This window comes from Azolla caroliniana, unplaced genomic scaffold, assembly GCF_043228905.1.
Source record: "Azolla caroliniana isolate FFs.n. ecotype wild unplaced genomic scaffold, voAzoCaro1.0.p SCAF_15, whole genome shotgun sequence".
In the NCBI taxonomy this organism is placed as follows: domain Eukaryota; kingdom Viridiplantae; phylum Streptophyta; class Polypodiopsida; order Salviniales; family Salviniaceae; genus Azolla; species Azolla caroliniana.
This window is the reverse complement of record NW_028230450.1, coordinates 859,593-885,848: the sequence shown is the minus strand read 5'-3', so window position 1 is coordinate 885,848 and position 26,256 is coordinate 859,593. Positions and strand designations below refer to the sequence as shown.

General features: G+C 37.2%; 5 protein-coding genes across 5 annotated transcripts; 3 read left to right on the top strand and 2 right to left on the bottom strand.

Annotated features, from left to right (window-relative positions):
- The first annotated feature begins 781 nt into the window (after positions 1–781).
- LOC147854245 (heat shock 70 kDa protein, mitochondrial-like) lies at positions 782–3,802 on the top strand. The gene is made up of 4 exons (XM_087331194.1): positions 782–960; positions 1,200–1,278; positions 1,365–1,931; positions 2,288–3,802. The coding sequence occupies exons 1-4, from the start codon at positions 797–799 to the stop codon at positions 3,518–3,520; spliced, it is 2,043 nt and encodes a 680-aa protein (XP_087187320.1). The 5' UTR covers positions 782–796; the 3' UTR covers positions 3,521–3,802.
- A 1,376-nt stretch (positions 3,803–5,178) lies between these two features.
- On the top strand, positions 5,179–6,188 carry LOC147854244 (uncharacterized). Its single transcript, XM_087331295.1, has one exon. It carries the CDS (start codon positions 5,407–5,409, stop codon positions 5,854–5,856), a length of 450 nt encoding a protein of 149 aa, XP_087187421.1. The 5' UTR covers positions 5,179–5,406; the 3' UTR covers positions 5,857–6,188.
- A 4,287-nt stretch (positions 6,189–10,475) lies between these two features.
- Positions 10,476–12,606, bottom strand: LOC147854243 (uncharacterized). The gene is made up of 4 exons (XM_087331510.1): positions 12,160–12,606; positions 11,152–11,229; positions 10,981–11,031; positions 10,476–10,805 (listed from the first exon to the last, which is right to left on the bottom strand). Exons 1-4 carry the CDS (start codon positions 12,604–12,606, stop codon positions 10,752–10,754), a joined length of 630 nt encoding a protein of 209 aa, XP_087187636.1. The 3' UTR covers positions 10,476–10,751.
- Positions 12,607–15,256: 2,650 nt separating this feature from the next.
- Positions 15,257–18,133, top strand: LOC147854242 (uncharacterized). Its single transcript, XM_087331682.1, has 3 exons — positions 15,257–15,392; positions 17,322–17,455; positions 17,603–18,133. Exons 1-3 carry the CDS (start codon positions 15,323–15,325, stop codon positions 17,879–17,881), a joined length of 483 nt encoding a protein of 160 aa, XP_087187808.1. The 5' UTR covers positions 15,257–15,322; the 3' UTR covers positions 17,882–18,133.
- A 3,519-nt stretch (positions 18,134–21,652) lies between these two features.
- LOC147854241 (protein NDL1-like) lies at positions 21,653–25,533 on the bottom strand. The gene is made up of 11 exons (XM_087331256.1): positions 25,256–25,533; positions 24,958–25,057; positions 24,295–24,392; positions 23,954–24,042; positions 23,810–23,870; positions 23,314–23,400; positions 23,132–23,209; positions 22,851–22,904; positions 22,693–22,748; positions 22,437–22,572; positions 21,653–22,101 (listed from the first exon to the last, which is right to left on the bottom strand). The coding sequence occupies exons 1-11, from the start codon at positions 25,313–25,315 to the stop codon at positions 21,871–21,873; spliced, it is 1,050 nt and encodes a 349-aa protein (XP_087187382.1). The 5' UTR covers positions 25,316–25,533; the 3' UTR covers positions 21,653–21,870.
- Positions 25,534–26,256: the final 723 nt, after the last annotated feature.

Sequence of the window (26,256 nt, the reverse complement as noted above, 5' to 3'; positions counted from 1 at the left end):
ACTTAGGTGATGGATATGGACCTGTATACTTAATGAGAGTGAGTCAAAAGAGGATGCAAAAAAACAATTAACATTAGAGCGGCTTCCTTTTCATTACACGACTAAAGAATGCCACGAAACGAGTATGCCAACAATATATAAACCACTCTAAGAATGAATGTCCAAGTATTACAGATCCAAAGAGTGTGCTAGGTAGAGGATGCGTCCTTCCTAAAAGGTGTGAGAACATAATGTATCAAAAGCAAAGTTAGTTATGAACCCTTGAGAGGCGACGCAATATGGAACAACTCAGGAGGGCAGTTTGCATGTCATAGAGTTAAGGCGAAACTGATGTAGGAAAAAAACCCCCTAAACCCTAAACCCTAAACTCTAAACCCTTCCTATTCGGGAGGTTGTCAGATACTGTACACACGGACTCTGTGAAAAAGCCAATTTGAGCTCTTTCTCACGGGAGTTTGGCTCAAGCGGTATGCTTCACAGGCCGGCCGACATGCCTCAGCAAACATTCACATTAAGACAAAGCAAGAGACAATACAGAAGGGACACACAAGAATAAGACACAGCCCAAATTGCCCATATATATTTATTTTCCTTTTTCTTCATAAAGCTGTAGAAGATTCTAGAAGACTTTCTCTCTCTCTCTCTCTCTCTCTCTCTCTCTCTCTCTCTCTCTCTGAGGGTTTAGGGTTTAGGGTTTAACCACAAACATCCTCCCTCATCGTCTCGCTAAGGAACCGAACGAAGAATAGAATAATACACAGAGACCCACTCTGCACCGATCTCTTCCTCCATCGCCATGGCCTCTCTTGGCTCCCTCCTCGCTTCTAGGCTTCTGAAGCGCGCTTCTTCCTCCTCACCCTCTCCTGCGTCTCTGCTGCACCGAATCTCTTCCAGATCCTTCCATGGCGATCATCACGCGGCCCCCTCCAGGACCCCCTTTGGCATCGCTCGCGCCTTCAGGTAAGCTCATTGGAATTGCGGCGCGTAATTTCTGCGTAGTTGAAAATTTTGCTGCTTTTTATTATTTTTATTGTCTGTGCGTGGATGCTTGGAAAATTCATCACTTATTCACTGTTTGAATACGTAGAATAATAGATACACACATAGAATCATGGATACTTGGAATATGTCCTCAGTTACATCTTTGCATATAAGTGCAGTTTAATGCAAACATTCATACATTTTTGATGCTATTGCAGCTCTAAGTCTGCCGGAAGTGATATCATTGGCATCGATCTCGGAACTACTAACTCTTGTGTCTCTGTCATGGAAGGAAAGGTGAGTTATTGCTTTCCATCCTACTGTTTCTGTCCAAGGGACTCTTTGAATGAGGTATTGAGTCTTTGGTTTCTTTGTATTACCAGACTGCTCGTGTCATTGAAAATTCCGAAGGTGCAAGAACAACACCTTCGGTCGTAGCCTTCACAACTAAAGGAGAGAGGCTAGTAGGAACCCCTGCCAAGAGACAAGCGGTGACCAATCCCACAAATACAGTCTATGGCTCGAAGAGGCTCATTGGTCGTGCTTTTGAGGACCAACAAGTGCAAAAGGAAATGAAGATGGTTTCCTACAAGATAGTGAGAGGTCCGAATGGGGATGCCTGGGTCGAGGCTGGGGGTCAGCAATATTCACCAAGCCAAATTGGTGCTTTTGTTCTCACAAAGATGAAAGAGACAGCTGAAGCCTACTTAGGTAGGCCTGTATCCAAGGCAGTGATTACTGTCCCAGCCTACTTCAATGATGCTCAGCGCCAGGCTACTAAAGATGCTGGACGGATTGCTGGGCTTGAAGTTGCCCGAATCATCAATGAGCCCACTGCAGCTTCTCTTTCGTATGGTGCAGATAAGAAAGAAGGTGTTGTTGCTGTCTTCGATCTTGGTGGTGGAACTTTTGACGTATCAATCCTGGAAATTTCTAGTGGTGTCTTTGAGGTGAGTTGTTTTGCTTTGTGCATCACATGGTTTTTTTTTTTTTACATATACATGCATGTCAGCATTGATATGGAGCTAATTTTCCGATACTTAAAAGTTTTCATCTGCTTCTTATCCTGTCTGCTCATGCATATCCATTTGATAAGTAGCCTGTACTTCGCATGGAGTTTTTCATCTGTTAAGTAGCCAATTGATTTTCCGTCTGTTTCTCATGTCATTTGATTTATAAGCGAAGAATTGCATCGCTTTTCCATTGTTCATACTCAACAGTTTGTCTTTTTCCTTTTCTGTCCTTACACTTGTTTACATTATGATGCATCCTGTATTAATCTGTTTTTGATCATGATCTTCTTAAGGTCAAAGCTACGAATGGTGATACCTTCTTGGGTGGCGAAGACTTTGACAATGCCTTGCTTCAATATCTAGTTCAGGAGTTCAAAAAGGATCAGGGCCTTGACTTGACAAGTGACAGAATGGCTATCCAGAGGCTTCGTGAAGCTGCTGAGAAAGCCAAGGTGGAATTGTCTTCTTCCACACAAACTGATATCAATCTGCCCTTCATAACTGCAGATGCTACTGGAGCCAAGCATTTGAACATTACCTTGACGCGGTCCAAGTTTGAATCACTAGTTAATGATCTCATAGAGAGAACAAAGCAGCCTTGCAAAGACTGCTTGAAAGATGCTGGAATTTCAGCGAGGGATGTACATGAGGTTTTGCTAGTGGGAGGAATGACTAGAATGCCGAAAGTTCAAGAGATTGTATCTCAAATCTTTGGTAAAGAACCAAGCAAAGGTGTGAATCCAGATGAATGTGTTGCGATGGGGGCTGCTATCCAGGGCGGTGTGTTACGTGGAGATGTTAAAGATTTGTTGCTTCTCGATGTTACCCCGCTCTCTCTTGGAATAGAGACATTGGGAGGAGTATTTACACGACTGATCACGAGGAATACTACTATTCCCACCAAGAAGAGTCAAGTTTTCTCAACTGCTGCTGATAGCCAAACGCAAGTAGGTATCAAGGTACTGCAAGGTGAGCGTGAAATGGCATCAGACAACAAATTGCTTGGGCAGTTTGAACTAGTTGGAATACCACCAGCACCTCGCGGCGTGCCACAAATTGAAGTTACGTTTGATATTGATGCCAATGGTATTGTTAATGTTTCTGCCAAAGACAAAGCCACGTCCAAGGAGCAACAGATTACAATTCAATCATCAGGTGGTTTGTCGGAAAGCGATATTGAGAAAATGGTGAGGGATGCTGAGCTCTATGCTCAAAAGGATAAAGAGAGGAAGAATTTGATTGATGCTAGAAATGAGGCTGATAGCACTATCTACTCGACGGAGAAGAGTCTGAATGAGTACAAGGACAAGGTGCCTTCCGATACAGTTCAGAGTATACAATCAGCAATAAAGGATTTGAGGGGAGTAATGGATTCAGAAGATGCTGATGCAATAAAGGAGAAGCTTTCTGCTCTCCAAGTGGCAGCTATGAAAATAGGCGAAGCTCTATCGAAACAGTCTGGGGAATCTTCAGAGAGCAACGAGCAAGCAACTGAAGCTGATTATGAGGATGTTGCTAAAAAGTAGAAAATGATTTGGGAGGGATGGGATTACACACCATTTGGAGGTGTTATGAAAAATTAGACTAATTGGAATCAGTGAACTAACAAAATGTTTAGGTCGAAGGTAGAGATATTGACAATGCTCTACTTAGATTTAAGTTTTGAACCTTTAGGGAACAGATTTAAGAAAGAGCTTTTGCTTGTTTATGATACTTTTGACATCACTTGCAAAATGTAAATTCCTTCCCATCATGGAGGCGGAAAAGTTTTGCTGTTTAGATATGTTATTTTTGCCCTCTTCTTTGAAGACTGTCTCTCCATTTGCTGTCTCAAATATCTATAGCCTCTCAAAAATGTGCCTTCATGAAATATTTTTTTCTTTGGTCTCTCTTGCTTCCACTGTATGATACTCTCTTGATGGTACATGGAAATAGATCTAGTGTTACAGTAATTCTATAATAATTTTTTGCCCCACATGATCTTTTGTGGTGGGAATCCCTTGGTAACAAACATTAGTTGCCATTTTGTTATATGCTCTACTTTGATCTTGAAGCAGGCACAAGCATCATCTTTTGCGGTGGGAATCATAGCTGCCTTTTTGTTATGCCCTTCTTTGATCTTGTATCACTCATGGTGCAAGTATATTTTATGGTACTCCTTCATAGGTAAGAGATTCTTTGAAGGAATTGAGGCCAAAGAATATTAATCTCAAGAGCTTATTAGTTTTTTATTTTCAAATTTGGCTGATAAAGCCACAACATCATGAATGATGATTACTTCATTGTAACAAATACATGTGTCAGGAAAATTATATTCGTAAGCTTGTTTGATTGTCATGATGAATCTTGACATACCTTTGTACATTTGTTTTGTTTCTTAGATCTCTTCCCTCAACTTGATTGGTAAGATCCTCTCTCACGAACTCCCAAGTACATTTGTGCTATTAATATAGGCATAACTAGTTTACAATATAGTGCACGGCAAGTGTTATGTACTTGATTGCAATTGATGACTCCACAAAACGTAGATTCCTTTATGACTTGGAAACGTAACTATCTCAAATCATGGAGAAAACTCATAAATTGTAGCCCACATCCACCTTGGGCTACAATTTACACCAGACAAAACACATAAGGTGTTAATGCATTCCTTCCGCATTGGACTATGGGAGTGCAAGTCAAAGGCATCATAGTCGGGTTACTTTTATCTAGGCAAAATTTGGGGTCACAATGCATTTGTAAGTTAGAAAAATTTCAAGTTGCTATTGAAGTGGAGAATGTTGATTTGCTTTGGTTTGGCTCATAGGGTGTAGGGTTTAGGGTTTTGCTGACCCAGCACCCAATGTGATTGGCATAATGTCTAGCAAGACATTGACATCGGTGACAATATTATTGGTTTCCGATTGCTTTGCACAACAAGCCATGCGATCGGCATCTGTTGTGTTGTCCCATCATACGCTCTCGTGCGTGTGCGTGTGCGTGTGCATATTATGATGATGCAATAGTCACAACAATAGGGCCAAATGCCCTTTGTGTAAAAGTGATAAGAATGTGATGAGAGAGGGTGCATAATTCACATTGCAGAATCCAAAAGAGAATAGTTTCCCCTCCCTTCCATCAAGTGGTTAACTCAATTATATGGAGATGATATGATGATGAGAGAGAGAGAGAGAGAGAGCACTGTAGAGGAACTTGGAAGCTCTGTTTTTACCCTTTTCCTTGTCAAAGAACAGTGCTCTGTTCCATCTCTCTCTCTCTCTCTCTCTCTCTCTCTCTCACACGTGATCTTCTCATCAAAAGGCCCAGAAATCATCCCTGCCTCCTGCCTATGTATGTATGTATGCATATATATGTATATCATATATGTATGTATGTATGATTGAGGGAGAGAGTCAGATTGCCTTCTCCACTGATGGAAGAATTAAAGACCCATATCTCCAATAGTAATGTGCAAGAATTAGGTCACAAAGGAGGAGTAAACACCACAACCACGACCACCGAAACCCTAGAATTACATGTGGTCCAATGCGAGTGTTGTGGTCTTGCCGAGGATTGCACGCCGCAGTATATCGACCAGATCCGAACCCTGCACTGCGGTAAGTGGGTGTGTGGCCTTTGTGAAGAGGCGGTGAAGGAGGAATTGGGGCGGTCTCCGTCTCGGTCTCAATCTCAGTCTCGGAGATGTCACCAGGACATGAGCCATGCATTGGAAGCTCACATGAACATTTGTAGGCAATTCAACAAGCTGGAGACCAAGAAGAACATTCTAGAAAGCCCGTGCTCTGAAATCGACCTCGCCGATGTGATCATGAGAAGGTTAATGATGCGGAGCATGAAACTCTCCCGAAGTTTAAAATATTAACAAGGCAAACTTAAATCTTAAACCCTAAACCCTAAACCCTAAACCCCAAACCCCAAACCCTAAACCCTAAACCGACAAGCAAGTGCTCCGGAAAACAAGGTTTTGTGAAATTAGGCCCCCTCCATTTTGATCGGATTATGTTTGGATGCTATATCCCTCTTCTGCCTCCCTCAACCCTAAACTGATCTAGCTGATTTGAATTCAGTGAAATATGACATTTCATGTAGTGATGTGTGTTACTTCTTGTCTTGCATTAAGCTTTTCCATGTAAGTTTCAAATTTAATGTGTACATAAAGTTTGGATATTATTAATGCAACTTCATCAAGCCCAATTGTAGCTTTCTATGGTGTCACTATGACTAAGCGCACATCATGGTGATTCACTACTTATCCTATATTTGGAGCTTCTATTTCATTAGGTATTTTGTTTTAGAGAAACTATGTGCATTACTAACAGTAAAACTAGGATATCAAGTGAACCGCCCATATATTGAAAGCCTAGGTTTGTTTATGTAGACTCTAATATATGCCCATGGATAAAATAGTGCTTTTCAAAAAACTCTAATGTCCAAGTCACAACCATGCAAAGATATTGTTAGCGACCTGTTAACGGGGGATCAATGCATTCCGGCGAGGTTGATTGAAGAATGCATTTGCATGGCTACTTGCTATGAAACCCAAAACCTTTGAATTTGCTTAATTGAGCATGTTGAAGATGATAGTTTTAATCAAAATTCATGCTTTTTATGTTCATTGCAATTTTGTAATCATGTAAAATGAAATGGGAGACATCATGACTCTTATTCGAGGAAGTTTGACAAAGCATGACAAAAAGTTGGTTGCTTTTGTCACTTCCATTGCAAATCTTCTCCAAATGGCATATTGTAGTAGAGAATGAGGGCAATAAAGTTTGTTTGATCGACATTAAAGTGACAAGGAGTTGTAATGGTATGGTTTCATTCATATTATTGTGTATCATTCAATAGGTACACTTAATTAAATGATGGTGATTCCTTGATGAAATTTTGGTCATCCATCAAGTACACAAGTGTTAATAACAACTTCCATTGTGGAGCGAATATGGATATTCCAATCACACAAAGGGATTCAAAGACTATCATTATCTAGAAGCAATAAGACAAAGAACATGCAACATGCATCAAATAGGAGATTATCCAAAATTGTTTTACCATCAGAAAGTCTTAAGGCAAAGCAATAAAACATGTTACAAATAAAATATCATCCCTTGGGATAAGAAGAAACAAAAGATGATTCTTAAAATGTGATGGACGATGAAGTTTAATGAAGTCTAGCTAACCGATGAGATCTTTTAGGTATTTGCATATACACGACAATGATGTTAGGGGATACAAAGAAGATGAAACTAGTCACTATGGAAACACTGGCTATAAAAAGTTATTAGTATTCATATTTCTTGTCATCAAGGTGTTAAGATATACAAAAATATTACACAAGCACATGGGACACATGTTCAAATGAGATGAAGAGAAGCTCTCCAAACTTTTGTACTAGGATGTGGCAATATTCTTTATAGCTTTAGTTATAACTAGCATACACCCGCAAAGGACATGAAACCCATCCTCATGAACACTTTTAAAGTATTTGAATTTTATAGTGGGCTTAGGGTAGGAGGACATTAAAGAGCTGAAAAACTCCCTCTTGCTTTGCATGCCTACTTATGTTGAAAGGATGGGCTTGATGCATGTTATTTGTTGTGCTAGCAATCAATTGTTAATATCTGAATGTGCCAAGCTCTCCAAAGTCCTCCTAACCAGAATGTGTTATGCTAATAATGCATGTATTACTTGATTGATAACATCTCGATGTAGGTTTCCTGACGAGATCTCGTGGACCGAGTGTGTTAATACATCATTGTTAATATATCGATGTGGATATTCACCCATTCAAAAGATATCATGATCCATGGGTGGTGCTAAGACTTTATCATTAATGTCTTAAGGTGCAATGTACCCAAAATTAGGCCAAGTGTTGAAAATAGGAGAACCCTTCTCCATGATGTGAGTGATGTAAATTAAATAAGCGTGTGGATGTACTACTTAGATACCCTCATGGAATAACAACATTTATGGAGGGAAGATACCTTGTCCCCTGAGCCCTCTTGTTGAATTGACACCAGTGCACATGGGCACACATACGATACTATCATACTATTGGCTTATATCTCGTCATGGTAACTTTTGAAGTACAATATCACAATCTAATGCTTTAGCTTCTAGACTTTAAATGTTACATGTATACAATTACTTGTTTTAGGCACATCCCCTTGATAAGTTTCTGAACTTGACCTTTGAATAGTAAACTTTCTCGAGGCACGATAATGATGGCAAATTGGTCCATTGGGGGCATGCTCACCATGGCTTCTTAAAAGAGCTCTCACTCTTTCAAGCAATGCGATTGGAAAGGTTGAGATAAGATTCATGAATATTAATTTAGTGCCCTTTTTAATTAATTTATTAATAAATATGTTTATTTGTCCTTTATTAGGGCTTTAGAGATGCAAGATTAATTATTTTTGGTTCATGAAAGTGGGAAATGTTGTCGCCTGCCAAGGACAAATTGATCGACCTAATGTGCACAAAATCCTACGTATTAGGTAATTATGCAATATTATCCATGTTACTTAAACTAATCATTAAATTAGGAAAAAACGAACATTGAGATTGAAGTTTTTCATAGATTTATGGTTCTTAGAAGTGCCTAGCGTTGTAGTGAAAAACTATATTAAATTAGGAAAGCAAAATTAAGAAAAGCAAAGCAAGATCATATAAATTGTATCATAGTTTGACAAGCTTATCACCTCTTTAAATAGTAGCCCTAGACCTATGCATGGTCACAACCTAGCATCAATGGATGCCCACCACTTGGCTATTTTGCATGTTTAGCATCTAACAATCATCAGTGTATTGGTCATGTAAAAATTTACGATAGAAACATAGAGATGTAATGTTAGCTTATTGACCGTCTGTTTGCTCATGATAGCTTTTTACTCATTCAATGACAAGTTCCATGAGTTATAATGCATGAACTTAGACTTAGCTTATCAAGATATCATTGATAAAAATCTTCAGCAATAGTTGAGGTATAAGCATGATTTTTGGTGGGTTCCCAAGTCCAAGCACTAGGTGTGTTTAATCCAACTAATCCACAACTAATATTGTTTGTTGCACATAACCATGGAGGCCAAAATGGATTGAACCTTATATTCTGGACTATCATGAAGTATAAGCAAAGGTGGAAGAGGAACAATGTGATCTTGAATACAACTAGAGACATAAGACTCCAAATGGAACTCATGGAACACTAGGTAAAGACAAATATCTATAGCTTGACTTCAAGAAACTTCATAAGAAAACACATTTGGACATTTGTATAGAGAAGCACCAATATTACCACTTGATATGTTCTCCAATGCATCTACCCCAAGCCCATTTCTTGCTTCTAAGCAAGAAGGAACACATTCACTTCATCAATGATTAGAGAGAACTTCAAGCTTTGAAGCACTATGTGGTTTAAGTGGCTCATCATTATGATTAGACAAAGGTTTTGGTTCTATAAATGTTTATAAACATGCTAAAAAGAAATTCCATTCTTGTGGTTGTTTGTGTTTATATATGCGTATTTTGCGAATGACATCCACATTAATAAATCTAGAATTCGTATTTCTATGTGCAAAAGACATCTTGATTTTTACAAGGTAGAAAACTTAGTACTTCAAGAAATACTCAAAACATACCTTTGATCCAAAATGTTACCCATTTACAATGTTGATTAAATGCACTAACTATAAATAATTATGTTCTAGTAGCCCATTTATGTTTTAGCTGACATATATGTACACATGATTCCTTCCCATTTGTCTTCATTATAGTTGTGATTAATATACGGTTACTGTTATGATTAGTAATACTATAAATCTTTCAATCACAAATTGCAAGAGGAATCCTCCAAACTGTAATAATCAATAAGTCCAAACTAATATACCTTGCCAGTTGTCTTCATTATAGAAGTTTTGATTGATATATGGTTGATGTTATGATTAGTAATACTCTATAATGTCTTCATATTATCATAATTGTGCTAATTATCTTAACACTCTGATCAGTTACTAATTAATTCACAATTCGGCAAATTAGTATATTGTACTAATAATGATCGAAACTGCAATGTTGTCATGGGCACAAGGCAAATGCATTATTTTTTACTATGAAAAAAATTCTATGAAAACATTGGTATACTCCTCGAGAAAGGGACTATAATTATCATTACAACATTATTACACTGATTAATGAATGGGCAAAATCCAACTCTCTATTTCCCACCATTCTTGACACACTGCAATAGATTATTTACTTTATTGACATTTCAATTTTGATCACATTAAAAACTAATCAATTTATTTTTACAAGGTTGAGTTTCCAATCTAGGTATTCATTGAAAGCAAACAAAAGTGATTAGCCAAGGTAGAGAAATTAAGCATTCCATAATTGGCAAAAGGAAAAATATATTAAGTTTTGAAAAGTCAACCTTAACCTTACTAGAATTAAGCTAGTTAGTACTGATTACCAAAAGAAAACACAAAACAAAAAAAGAAGATTACTTATGATTTGCCGAATAAATAATGAATAACAATGATGCCAAGGTGATTGATAACTACAAAAAAGCGAATGAATGAAGCTACAATGGTCTTCATGATGAGGGGCTGATAAATATCTAACAAGATCTAATGGCTAGGTTCCATATTGCATTGAATAAGAGAATCTGTAAATCCTTGGGGATAGTTGTGAATGAATTAGCCCATAACAGTGATGATCAAATAGGAGTTAGATGCAAGAACATGAATACTACGTATTGTATTATTGAATGTTAAAGAGCGATAGAGGCAAATGACCCACTTGCTTCTGACCGATCTGTTATACGAACAAATTTAACAAAAAGTTATTAAATAAGAAAACAATCAAAACAAAAAACCATCATCGCTTCCACCTCATAATATAAACCTATAGTTTCCAATGCAGACTAGACTTGTAGATTTATAATTATAATAACACTGAACTCCTTTCATTCCAAAGAGGAGCATGTTACCTGTACGATTACTCCACGAAATTTCCCGGTGTAAGACTGTATGTAAGACATCTGAAAGGTTTAAAGAAGAAAACAAAAAATCGAAAGTTTCAGTTATTTCAGTCTAAAAATTGGCATTGCATAATCTATTGCATTAAAGTTTCACAGACAACTGATTGCTGGCACTCTAACCTTTGCTTGAGGGTTGAATTTTATGTAAACCGGACCAATCATCAGTTTGTTCGAATCGGGATTTCCGGAATCGAGAACCTAGCACAAATTCTTAACTTTTATGGATGGAATAAGATAAAGAAAGAGGCATCTAAATCATTGCATCAAATAAACAGTGAGAAAATCAAAAGTCATGCATTTGTATGTGTGATGAAAGAGCTCAAGAGAGACAGACACGAAACACAAGCATAGATAGACACAGATAGAAATATATTTGGAATAAAAATAAAGATAAAACAAATTTTGCAGTATGATCATAATGCAGAAACAGAGTAGATTAAAATAAATACATAAATAAGAGAGTAGAATGCTTCACTTATTTAGAATAAAAGGAAAAAATTAGAAATAAAAGAATAAAAAGGAAAAAATAGAAATAGAAAAATACATAAAACAAAATTTGCAATGTGATAGCAATGCAGAAACAGAGTAGAATAAACTAAATGCATAAATAAGAGGGTAGAATGTTTCACTTATTTATAATAAAATGAAAAAAATAGAAATAAAAGAATAAAAAGGAAAAAATAGAAATAGAAAAATACATAAAACAAAATTTGCAATATGATAGCAATGCAGAAACAGAGTAGAATAAAATAAATGCATTAATAAGAGAGTAGAATGCTTCACTTATTTAGAATAAAATGAGAAAAATAGAAATAAATCAAGAAACAGTGCAGAATTTCTTTAGGTTATTTAAAATAAAATAAATCAATAATAGACTGGATCTTTTTTCTATTTATTCAAAATAAAACAGAAACAAGAATGACATAAAATTAAATGAGAACAGAGTAGATTTATCTGTTTGTTGGAAACAAAAATAAAGACCGATTTTTTTGGAAAATGAAAATAAAAAATAAAAACAGAGTATACATTTCTCTAGTTTATTCTTATTTTATCTGTTTATTTTCAGTTGATTTATTTTAGACTGCTTACTTAATTTTTTAATTTTTATCTAATTATCTTTTCAAGAACCTGGGGGGTGAAGAAATGGCAGCCCAGTGCAGATGTCCATTGACGAAGGACAGAGAGGCCCTCCTCATAGCCGTCTGCACAAATACCCAGCATGGGCAAGCAAGCATCTGTGGCCATGGAAGCATGAACGGCAGCAAGCAGGGATGATTTCAGTGCAAACCTGCCCTCCGGGCTCTGCAGAGAGGGCTGGGGCAGGCCCTTCACATCGTTCTTGTTGAATTCTTCCAAGATTTCCCAAGCCGCTTCAATGACAGACGAGTCATTTACATGGCATCTGATGGCAGAAGAAGATGCAGAAGAAGAAGAAGAAGAAGAAGAAGAAGAAATTTTTATTGCAGGGAATGGGGATGGGCATGGGGAGATTTGAACTCTGGACCCAATGGAGCAGAAGCTTCTTCTGAGTGTGCTGAGGAGAGGAAGAGGAGAAGAGGCTAATAAGTTAGCCATCTCTTCTCTATTCACACCAGAAAAGAAGCTAATAATAACTTAATAAGTTTTAACCATATACATATGTTACTGTTATGTATATGTTTTGTTAATGTCAAATTCATAGTATGAACCATACGTACCATACGTTCCTTCGCATTCGAGAATGTTTTCAATCATTCGGGAGTGGTGAACACCCTCGAAGTATGGTAAATACCATACTTTTGTATTCATTACTGGTTATTATGTATACGGTAAAATTTTTTTTAAGGTAAGAAAGTTGTGGTTAAAAGTGTAAAAAAAAAAACATGAGAATGTTTTGCTAACATACGCATTCGAGTATATTACGTACTATGACAATTGTAAATACATATAATAACAAAGGGCTGTTTTTATCTGGGTTTGTTCTAGAAACCCAGCTCGGTCTGCTCTCTCTACTCACACACTCTTTACCCATCTCTAACGTGTTGGGTAATCTTGGCTGCCAAAATTAAACCGATCAACAGGGGGGAGGGGCCATGCCTCATCTGGACAAGGATTTTACATGTGAGTTCGCCTCACCACCTCTCCGCCCATCAAATCAAACATCATAAACAAACACTAAGGGTTTTCCTCAATCGCTATTGTGATGTGGCGTGGCCAAAGATAGAAAGGGGTTAAAAGGGACGGTAAACTTATATGTAATAAAAGCAAATTGTCTATTTGGTTAGAGTTATTCACTAGGCTCGAGGGGGTTGTAGAGTTCGATTCTTTGTCAGCATAATGTGGATTAAGAACTAATGATTCTTTGTTCTTTTTGGAAGAAAACTAGGAAATTTTGCATTAAATGTCGAAATTAGGCACCTCTTTTCTCTATAAAAAGGGAGAAGAGGGCTTATTTCGGGTCACTCATTTTGTTTTCAGAGAGTGCACCATTGGAGGTCTTACAAGATTCTTCTTATCTCTCTCTAGTTCACTTTTACCCTCTATGCTAGTAGAAGCACTTTCTCAACTAGTAGTTTTTATTAATAAGATGTAACATGGTCAATCACAAGATCAGTTATCTCTTGCACATTTTCCAGGCATCTTGATCGCTTTGATGAGTCATGGGATACGAACTCCTACAATAGTACTATGGTAAGTTGGATTTTAGAAAACGGTTGAGACATTAATAACCTACCCCCTCTTAGGTACAACCAAGATATATATAAAACTTTAATCTCTCGTGGGGATCGTAATAAAGTGGTATGCCAAGAAATATGGCAAATTTGTACTCAACAGAGATGGATCGACCCACTAGATGCACTCCCATCTAAAATGGTTTACTAATAAGGAACATTTCATGCATTCTCTGAGTTGGGTTTTGTTAAATGACCAAAATATCTAGATATGTTTTTACCACATGCTTAGACTAAGAGTTGCTATTGGACAAATATTTTAAGCATCATCCCACCAACTTGAGATTGAGAATGGTCATGCTAATGGAGTTCCCAAAGATGAAAGGATATATAGATAATGTCGAACAGAGATAGAAGATGAGTACCATTTTACATGCAAATATTCAACTATGTCGAGCTAAGAGAAAAATATCAAGACATACTTGGACCCTTTCCCAAATATAGATTACCTTTGACACGAAAACACCAGGCGGGTGTATCATGGAGCTAAAAATGTATAGAGAGAGTAAGGTGCAAAATGTTAACCATAATCATTCTCATATTTGCCAACACATAAGCATATACAAAATTCAGGGACAATGGGAACGATGAACGTGGACACACTTGCAACACTGGGCAAAAAACTAGAGAACAATCAAATGGCCTCAAATAATAGGCCTCAAAGTCACTCCTTGTCGTGCAGTGGACATTAAAAAGATATGGGAATGTGAGTTAACCCGCCTAGAAGCTATGGTCGGGGATGCCATTTACATCGAGATCATGGGCCGCACCCACATTGAAACCCTTTGACACCTTGCTCCTTTTCGAGAGACTTAGATGGAAATAAAACTAGTCTTAGCACATAACCATTCCTTTATAGAACATAACGCCCCATCACACTTTTTCTACCGCGATATAACTCTTTTTATGTTTGTTCCCTTTTCTCATTTTAATCCCATCATTGGGCCTTTAAGCCGCTTTTATTTCTATTTTAATTCTATTTTCGATGATTGGGTACACATCCCGTTATTATAATCATTTGCCTCATGGGTCAAATTCTAGTCTTAGAAGACGTTAATATATATTTCTCTCTGTCTCTGTCTGTCTCCAAAGTTAACCAAACACATGTGTGATAGGCAGTTACCTCGCTCCAATTAATTTGAAACGCATATGTGATGGACAATTGCCGAAGGCTCGTAACAGGGCTCGTAGCTGTCGTAGTAGGGAATGAAGAAGAAAAGCCAGTGACCGACCAACCAATGATCTAACGACACGTGTGGCCCAAAGAACCCAAGAAGCTTTGAGTAGCAACAACAGTAGTAGCAGTAGTACTAGTACTAGTACTAGTAGAAGAAGAAGAAGAAGAAGAAGGATTTATACCACCGGAAGGAGGGCACAAATGTAATTTTCACAAACCCTAGCAGTAGTAGTAGAAGAAGAAGAAGAAGAAGAAGAAGGAGAAGGGTTTATACCACCGGAAGGAGGGCACAAATGTAATTTTCACAAACCCTAGAGGGCTACTCTCTTTTTTCGTCTCTGTTTCACCATGGAAAAACACCAGTCACAGGTGTTTTAGTTAGGGCTTCACCCCCTGTGGATCGATGGCTGCGTTTTCTCGGAGCAGGTTCTCTATCGCCAGCCTCATCGGACGGATTCCTTCCCTTGCACCAGGTACTCCTGCCCTCGTCTTTCAGCTTAATTTATCTCCATCTGACTCGATTTATTTCGATTGAGAAGTTAGGGTTTGAAACCTTGTTTAGGAATCAAATCTACGGTGGATTACGTTCATGTCGAGAATTTAGGGATAAAGTTCTCATTTAGAGATCCAGGTTAACGTATGCTTAGGGATTAAAACCTCATTATGCGAGACACCCATAATGACGAAGGATTGATGCGTACATTATAATGTATTTTGGGGTTCAAACCGTAATTATAAGATATTAGGAGTAAACCCATTATAAGAGATTAAGGATTAAAATTCAGGGTTAGTATTATTTAAGTCGGATTAGAATTTAAACCTGCGATTCACGTATGCAACAATTAAAACCATAACAGTTGATCTAGAAACAATCAAGATCAACTGAGAGAGAGAAAGAGGAATTGGGAGGTATAATCTGATGGGTTGTAGCCACACATGGTTGTATCTCCTTATTTGTGCTGATTTGTTTTCGATAACTACACATTTGCATAACTTCATCCAATATCTAAAGTGTTATACATTGTGGTGGATTTACATCATTAGACCTAGAGGAAGCCATCAAATCACAACCCCAAGAATGACCAATCATGGAATTCTTGAGTATTCTTAAATGGATGTGAAGACTTCTTCAATGCCTTTGACATGCTAACTGCTGTAGTTATGTGCAATTATATAATGTGTATTTCATAAGAATGATATTACAGATGGAGATTCATACAAGATAAGAAAATGCTTGATGAAAGACAGGATTCACAACCCCAAGAATGACCAATCATGGAATTCTTGAGTATTCTTAAATGGATGTGAAGACTTCTTCAATGCCTTTGACATGCTAACTGCTGTAGTTATGTGCAATTATATAATGTGTATTTCATAAGAATGATATTACAGATGGAGATTCATACAAGATAAGAAAATGCTTGATGAAAGACAGGATACATGACATGAATTAGAATAATGGAACTCAATCTTAAGTATTCTTGTAGGAGTCTCGTGATTGATGTCACTGAGAATCAAGATTGAGGCTTGTACATCCAGTTTATTTATGTTATGAAGGAGATTCAGGAGTGAAATAAAGACTTTCTTGAACCTTACGATACTTCTATTTTGTCACGTGCTTCCATCAATTCAAGGAGAACAGGGAGGCATCACTGCAAGCAGGAGGAAAAGAATTATCAAGTATATGACTAATCATGTCCTCTGTTGGTAACTATGTTATGGTAATCTCAAAACATGCTTCTACGGTCCTTATACAATAAGAAGAATATCCCTGTTTCTCTTGTTCTTTATGAGAAAGTAGATTAACTCAAGATAAGGAGAAACATATGTTGTTGAAATCTCTGGAACAACAATACAGCACATGGCATGCTCATTGCCAAAAGAAAGAAAAGCTATGCATAATCTATTGCACTGATGGAAGAACCATGGTACAGTAGGAACATGATCAAAGAAGGGTGTGCGTGTATTTAGGACAGAAGTTACAGAGGCAAACAGATAAACTGTGAGAGATACTTGAAAGAAAGAGAAGTGTTAGCCCCTGATAGTTATATTTTCTCAGAGTTGATCTGCCAATGAGGAATTGTACACATTAGAATTTCTCTTTGTAATTTTTTCTTTTGCATAATCTTTTAGTTTTCTTTGCCTCAGTCGCAAGTAATTTCACTGCTTTTGCTGATAGAATCCTCTTTGGGTTAGGAAGCTCCTTGTGTGGCCCTATTATACTTTATCTATTTGTTTCAATCATTTTATTGTTCCCTTTCCACACACACACTGTAGGTATTCTGCTAAATAAGTTGTTTTCTTTTCTTTTCTGTATTGGTCATGGAACCTGGTGCTTTGCACCATTAATCCATTTGTATTATATATGGTATAACACAATATCTTTTACTATCTTTTACCAGAGATAGCCGAAGAAAATGTGGGTGGATCATTTAATATGTTCAAGAGGTGGGCAACCAAAAAAGCTGGAGGTTCGACAAATAATGGTCGGGATTCCAAGCCCAAAAATCTTGGGGTAAAGAAGTTCGGTGGTGAGGTAAGATGTATGTGGTTACTGCATTTGTTGTTTTTCTTGTAATTTTTTCCATGTTTAGCTGGTGTGTAGGTTACTGTCATTTCCCTTTTAGTGCTCTCCATGTAGATTACTTTTCTTATATGTGTGTTTGGTCTTGAACTTATGCAGAAGGTGATACCAGGGAACATTATAATCAGACAGCGTGGAACAAGGTTTCATCCAGGAAACTATGTGGGTATTGGTAGAGACCATACACTTTTTGCATTAGTCCCAGGATTTGTTCGGTTTGAGAAAAAGCGGAGAAATGGGCGGAAATGGGTCCATGTGGACCCTGCTGACGGTCCACGAATTCATCCTATATATCAACACCTAGCACCTGAATTTCTTCTTACCAATAAAACTTCACCTCCACCTACAATAACAACAGCAGCTGCAGCAGAACCTTAGTTATATGAATTGGAGGGCATTTCTTTTGCTTTTATGATCCTAGTTGATAATTTTTAACTTTGTTAACTTTTGTCAAGGAAACTAGTCAATGGAATCCAAGAACAAGATATCAGTACAGGACTCATAGTCGAATGTGCATTTCTTACATAAACAAATAGACATACTTCGATTAAATGACTTTTGGGACCCTTTCAAGGTAAATTTTTTGTGATTTTTGCTTCACGAAATCTAAGGGCCTTGTTTTATTTTCCCTGTTAAGGAGTTCGAAAATTCAAATCAAAATGTGGGAAGGTTTTTATGTAACGTTTCCACAATATTTAGGGTGTGTTATTTCTTTTCCTCCCATCTTGTCATGTGAGAAAGTCCTTATTTAATGGATGGTTTATAATTGGAACTCTAGAATGATTTTATAACTTGAAACTACTTTGACACTACGTTTTCTTAAGAAAAATTGTGGAACTCTCATCTCTGAGTATATTTGGACTAATAAACAAAAAAAGAAGTGTGCATCATTTTTACAAGGGGCTTTGGTCTCACACTCAATAGCATGAAAAGGTGACAGCTTTTGCACATGGAAGTGTGGAACCATTTGTCCTTGGGATATGAAGTCACAAAAGGAGTGTTTCCTGATTCTTTGGAGAGAATATGAGCTTCCAATAATGCTCTTGAAGAATCCATCAAAACTAGTGAGTTATCATTACAAGATTGATTTAGCATTGCAACAAACTTACGCAATAGCTATGCGTTGATTGCACTTGCATAGACAAGAATATCGATATCTTTCCCTCTAAGATGGGAAGCTTTTGTGTAAAAAGGTGATTGAAAATCCACATATAAGAGAAGAACATACACGAACTTGATGCAAATAGAATCTTTGAACGCATGCTTTTGACTTGATTAAGAGAAGCCAAATGCACATTTGTACTCATGAAAACACATGGCTACGTGAGGTCAACAATTTGGACCCTATGCAATGGATGTGGTAAGATCCTTATGCGGGCCAAAGAAGCAAAGACATCCCTTTCCTCCAATTCACAACTAGATTGGGTCACCACATCCTAATTGCTTAAATTGCTAGAGGTTCAGTTGTTGCAAAGATGTGGCACACATATCATATTCCCCATACAACTATAACTAAGTTTGGGTAGCAATTGTGGAAACAACACACTAGATGAATTAACATGTTCGAATGGCTATTAATACATAAGGCACTATCGGTTGCAATGTGGGATCCTTAGCTCTCCCAATTGTGTAGTGTGCCCAAATAGAACATAATCAATCCAACACGCAAGTGCAAGGCACAATCAAGTGGGGGAATGTATGTTGGTTATCATGGTAGACCCCAGTTGACAGATACGAACATCAGGAGGAGGGGATGCCATTGGTATCAATGGCAGAAGAGATCATGTTTTCCACCACCGACAATATCCACTCAACTCTTAGTAATGCCAAAGCTCAAGTTGTGCTAGAACTGGTCAACCCAATAACACTTTTGATTCTCTGGAAACAACGATGTAGGTGGGTCTTTTGAGTCATTGGGCCTCCAAATAAGATGGAACTATTGCATCCCTACGGGGATTTGTATATAACTTTCTCATGTGTAAAATTTTATAACTAATGGAAGGAGTTTTTTCTGGGAAAAAAAGAAAAGGAAAAGAAAAAATATATACATATAGACTCGTTTTTTCTTGATGAAAGACACATCAATATATTGTCCATACATCAAACATTGAGGTATTCTTCTTTCTTTGTTATTCTTTCAGTGATGCATGGGTATTGTAGCATTTAAATCAACTATTTGATGTATTCCTTATAGAATCGTGTCTTCCCCAATCATAGGGTGTGTTATGGTTTCTTTTATTTTGATAACAACAATGATACCCCTCTTTATGCAAGAAAGAAAAGAGCATAGAAGTTATGGAATCTTTACACATTTGCATGTCAATGTTCATATTTATGCTAAATGAGTCGTGCTAATCTTGGTAATGGGGATATCGAATATATAAAGTAAGTATATAATGAAAGGCAATGCATTTTTAATAGGATTTTCATTCCAACATTGGTTTTAGCACTTCTCAATAATGAACAAGTTTATAACCAAAAAGTAAAATGGCTGTATTTTTGGGGGGCTATTTATGGCATTTTCTATTTCTTCTTTAAATGTGTCTCAACATGATCAAAGCTAAAACGGGTCGTGTATCTATTTTTGTGCATCTAAATTTATGTATCGTGATGATGTAATATGTATATGTTGGACTTGTAATATGGCAATGTGGTTTATCAATAGTTTATTGTAACAAAATTATGATGTAATATGTCAACGCAGTCTAGTTATAGTTTATTGTAACACAATTGTGTTGTAATATGTCGATGTGGTATAGTTATAGTTTATTGTAACAAAATTGTGTTGTGATATGTCAATCTGATCTAGTTATAGTTTATAGTAACAAAGCTATGGTGTAATATGTAAAAGGTGGTCTTATAATGGTGTTTTTTAACATAATTGTGAACATATTGGTTAGATTTGCTCGTGCAAGTATGTCAAATGATTTGTTGATCATATATTAGTTGCATTTATTAAGTTGAGTTGGGGAATTCTTGAACCTATTCAAATCATGACCATTATTGTTGAAAAGCCAAAAAAAGTCAAACTACTCTACGCAATGAGACATTTCTCCTACCCTTGGTTGTTGGCTATTAATATAAACCAAACATGCACATATATAAATATATACTAATATAATTGACACACAAAGATATACTTTTAATATTTGCAAAAATTAAAAAGAGAACATGAGGGTTTCATGATGAAGTTTATGTTTTGTAGGCCTCACACCGTATGTCTCAACCTCAAGTAATGGGTCTAACTTTTAAGTAATATATTCATTCTAAGCAACCCTCATGCATTTGCTCACTTTTTTCTACTTATCTAGAATCATGCATATTAACACAAACTTTGTTTTCCAAAACCCAACGCAAGGTTGAAAAAGATAGCCTTGCTTTATAAAAGTTACATTCTATATTTCTAGAAATGTGCACGTTGGGTTTGAGTTCTATACATGTGTTTAATAAGACTATTTTACTTATTGTCCCCACATCCATATATAGCTCATGAGAACTCATAGGCTTGGTTTTTTAAATAAGCACAAAAATAGAGGGATTGGCTATGAATGGATATGGTTCTTCTACACAAGTAATGTAGAGGGTGTTAGATTAGCAAAATGATCATTATTTACTACATCCTTCCCCCGAATCTTCCATAAACAAGGAGACTTTGATTCGGAATGATGCCTTAACAAAGAATTTTCATTTATTCAGTTATAGAAGATTCATTGTTAAGGCATCCTTCTGGATCAAAATCTCCTTGGTACATGAACTAGTTATAGCAAGTTTACATGGAGACTACTAACCAGTAATTGACATCTTGGTTCAAAAACTCCAAGGCCATTTTCTTTCAACTTTAGTGTGTTCATAGTTTCAAATCAAGTTCCGTTATAATCAATCATGTCATTCTTAATTACTTGATTTGGTGTGTCATAAATTTGAGCTCCCTCACTATACAACTAATGGATTAGAGGAAAACATGCACCTCAAGTTAGTCTTTTTATTTTTATCATCAATCTTGTAGTAGGTATATCCATCCATGACTATAATAAATAGTGTAACGAAGTTCCATACAATGCTTCTCTTAATTGCAAAAGGAATCTCATAAAAAAATGTACATGGGCTAAGAGTGTATTAGGGTTTTTTTAGGTAGAAATCTGCAAGGTGTTCCATTTAATATCGAGTTTCAATTAATCAATGTTTTTTTCATGAAAAGTGTCCTTATGAGAAGAATAAAGAATAAGCATTTTACAAAATGGGAATGCAGCGTGATCAGAGAAGCCATAAGTATAATTTACAAAAGCTGGTGTGACCTTTTTAAGTAAAACTTTTAGACTCTAGCAAAGCCAAACAAGGTAGGGCTCCAAAGGAGGCAAGAATGAATGTCAATCATGATTACTATAGAATTTCGTTTTGATCGGTTTCAGTTTGAGCCCGAGGCTTTGAGGAGATAAGAGCTCAGCTGAAATGCAAGGAGGGCTTAACGAGCTTGAAGGAGAATGGTAGCTTGTGAGTTGATTAGGCCGGTAGAAACCATAACCCATCAAGAAATATTCGAGCGGTATGAGCATCGAATGCGGTATCTCCTCAGTAACGAGGGATCCACAAGCTTGCACCTGTAGGTACAGCATACAACATAACTTTCAGTATCTATGAAGTCTTTACAGCAGACAAATTAGGGGTTTCCTCTCATAGCTAGGGACCCTCATTTGAGCAGGAATGTCAGCTATATATATATATATACCTGGGTCTCTCTCTCTCTCTTTCTGTATGGATGCTAAAATTATCTATCTATCTATCTCCAGTGTTTTTATTTCCAACAAGTTATCTTGGGCATTCTTAGTCGAACACCGAAATTCTCTAGCCTTGCATCACATAAGATTGTTGGAATTATGTAAGTGAATGATATATTAGTGATGGGGGGCTTAAAATTAAGGAAATGGAGACTTACCTCCACTAGAGCATTGTATTTCCTGTCCATTTCTCGACTCATATGCAATGCATCATTGTGAAAAGGTGAACGTTCCCCGACAAATATGAGAGTCCGACACTTGAGCTTCTTAAGGGAGCTGGTCAAATCCATCCTCCTTGAAAGAGTTCAAAAAATAGATCAGTAATCTGAATGGTGTGGTCTTCTTGTCAAGTGTGTTGTATACAAAAGCATGACATTTACTTTTCGTTACATTTAAGCCAAGGAAAAGGCTTACAAGTGCATGGCTTGCAGAAACCTTAGAACACTGTGGCCATGCCTTTCATCCAGCATCTAAATATCACCATATGCACCATCAAGAATTTACAGTTAACAAATCAAGAATTGAATTCATAAATTCAATCATGTAAGATCGAAAGCCAATCCGAGTCTTACCCTACTACATGTTTGTACAATATCAGACTCTTCATTATTGCTCATCCGTAAATCCTGCACGCGTTAGATTTCGTATAAATATCCTAGCTTTGACCAAATATCAAAGATCTAACTAATTATTCCATAAACTATTCAGTGTATGTCCGTATACTAGGGGGACATCAACATAGTTCTTTCTCTCTCTTATACTATGGTGATTTTCAACCACTTCGAGCTATACTTTTTACGAAATGTCATCTTCAACAATTAGAGTATTCTGAGAATAGAGTCTGAAGGTGTACCGGACTGAAATAGCGCCTCAAAAGGATCTCCTTAACAACACTACACATCCCATAGAAGTATAGCAAATTGATCATCAACTGCAATAATAATAAGTGCGGAGTATCAAATAGTCATGTGCATGATTAGCAAAATGTTATTTTCTACCTGAAGAATAGTGGAGGTTACCAAGTGTCATCCTGACCTTGTTGCAGAACCATTCTGTCCAACTTGGCACTTGACATAGAGGTGAAATCAGTATCAATCCGATCGCTCGTTCCCTGTATTTCATCTAGAAACCCACCAGAATCTCAGCAACAGAGAATAGCATACGAAAAACAAATTATAAGCCACCATGTTTTGCATGATGTAGATATCACTAGGTCAGGATCTTTGATTAGGAATCTTAGATATATGTTCTTCATTAAGCTTCAACAGAAAGAAGAACTATTGATATGTTATATACACAACGCTAGAGATTGGCCGATATACATATGTAAAAACAAGAGCAAGACTTTATACATATATAAAGGGCTATCACGCTAGCCAGAGACACTGCATGGCAAAGCCATCCACGTGCAAATATGGTGTATATAATTGCCACACTATTCACTCCATATTATGGTCATCCATAAGCAAATTGGCCAATTCTAACCTTCTTTTTTATTCCTCATTAAAGGTTAGCAGAAGCTGATACTTACTGCGAATAATGTCAAGATGTATGCTCCAGCTGTGACACCCATACATATGACTTCCTCCAAGCTATATACACAAAGCATTGATGCACTGGGTTAATTTAGACAAGAGATAACAAAACAAGCAAAAAATGTAGTTCCTGTGCTTACTTAAAGAAGTCGAGGATTTCGGCAACTTGGTCAGCTAAGTTATCAACAGTTAGGATGGGTTGAGCTGTGGATACTGAAGTTGCTCCTACCTGAGAAACCAATCAACATTGGAAGAGTCATTCATTGCAATGCTTTTGGAGGAATCATTGCAAAGTTGAAGATTTTAATAGAACCAACTCATGGCAACTAAACATTCCAGAGGTGCTCAAGATTTCTAAAGAATGTGTTACTTGTTCGCACTTAATATAAATACGTTGAGACTGATCAATAAACATCGAAGAGATATTTAAGGTTCTCTATAAGTAATATATCACAATTATTCAAGATTTTGGCAGAGTTACCTCGTGGCCAGGGGCATTGATGTGGTAGATACAAAAATGTTCCAGAAGCACAGATGCCGCCTCAGGGCACAAAAAGAGACCTTGGAAACATGACATTACTGCAGAAGGATAAAGCATATCATTAGGAAACAAAGAAAGTTGGAAATCATACGATCATTTGGATCGAATTATAGCACTGTGAGACAACACATGCATCAGTGTTTTGTCCAAATTATAGACAGTAATGTCAGATATCATGTAGTTTAACATTCAAGTAACATCCAAATATGACCAAATTTATTCAAACCATTTTTTAGTTCAGATTATAGTCAGTTTGGTCATAAATCATGCAGATTCCTAAAGGGTTTAACATTTAAGTCACATTCAGGTATGCTGTCTTTTTCGTATATGAGCAAAGTCCCATGAAGATTGAAGAAAAGCACCGCATATTATATCTCCTTGTACTCTCATGAAGAGTAACGAAGAGCTTCCCTTCCATATATTCTCACGTGGCATGTGCAAATTCACAAGAACAGTATTGAGCAGCTAATTACGGTTTAGAGACATGCCTGAATATGCTATCTCTTTGTGATAGCATATTTCCTATGAAGATTAATGAGAGTAACACACGTTTTCTCTCTTTAAATGAGAGAAATTCACATGACGGTTAATAAAGATGCTTACCATTGAGAGCCACATCCGGGTACGTGATCAGTGGTGGCTTCCCCTCTTCTCCACAGACTAACACAGAAATAGGTCCAAATGTGGTCTTAACTATGTGCTCCTGCAAGAAGTAGAAGACAATGAGCAAATGCCTGAGCAATGCAAAGTGAATTTGAAAGGCAAATGTGTGTGTACACACACATTTGAACTTATGAAGAAACAAGAGATGGAGTTCTTTGTAAAAGACGAGGATATGTATGTGTATATATGCGTATCCATATACATACTTGCACACGTATGTATATTCATTCATAAGTACCTGGCCATTGCAGGGGAAAGTGTCGATAGGAACAGCGATGGCATTCTCTAGTTCACACATTCTTCGGCCAAAGAAACAGGCGCAAGCATGGAAGAAGATGGAGAAAGAGAAAGAGAGAGTGAGAGAGCAGTTACGCTACTGTGTTGATTATGGAGATGGAACGGAAACGATGGCAGGGTCTAAGAAACGGCAAAGAAGGGGCAGCCATGGCGAGAAAAGCAGAAAAAACTGAGACTGTGTCTGTGTCTTTGTGTCTGAGAGAGAGAGAGAGAGAGAGAGAGAGAGAGAGAGAGAGAGAGAGACCGTCGCTCTGTGCGTTTGCGTGTGTCGGAGACTGACGGTGACGGCGGGTTCCGTTAATCGTGACGGGAGTCTCTGCGTCTCTTTTTCTCTCTCTCTCTCTCTCTCTCTCTCTCTCTCTCTCTCTCTCTCTCTTCGCTGTCAAGAGGAAGAAGAAAGGATTTCTGTGTCTTTCAAATGTGTTGTGTATATTCACACGGTTTCTGCCCGTCTGAATGTATGTATGTGTATGTGTATGTGTATGTGTATGTGTATGTGTATGTGTATGTGTATGTGTATGTGTATGTGTATGTGTATGTGTATGTGTATGTAATATGTGTATGTGTGTGTATGTGTATGTCAAATCAATTGCTTGTCTTGGCCCCCATACATTGACAAGAGCCTCTCTTTGGGCTTTCGCTTGTTTTCCTTATGAAAACACGGAACACATTATGTCTTGTTGATCCCTCAATGAGCCTCTCCGTCATCTCGATTGGTGGGTCGTCTTCCACTCCATATTAGGGGGGGCAATAACTTCTGCGAATCACCGACCATGTGGCCCAATTCTCACTTTTCTCCCTCTCTTTTTTCCTGTCTAGTGTCTACTGGAGTTTGTACCTTAGTGATAAGCCATACTTGTTTTTTTCTCAAACACATGCATCATTTTCAAATGTAGCTAATCGAACATATTCACAAAGCAACCTTACCAATCACATCGTCAA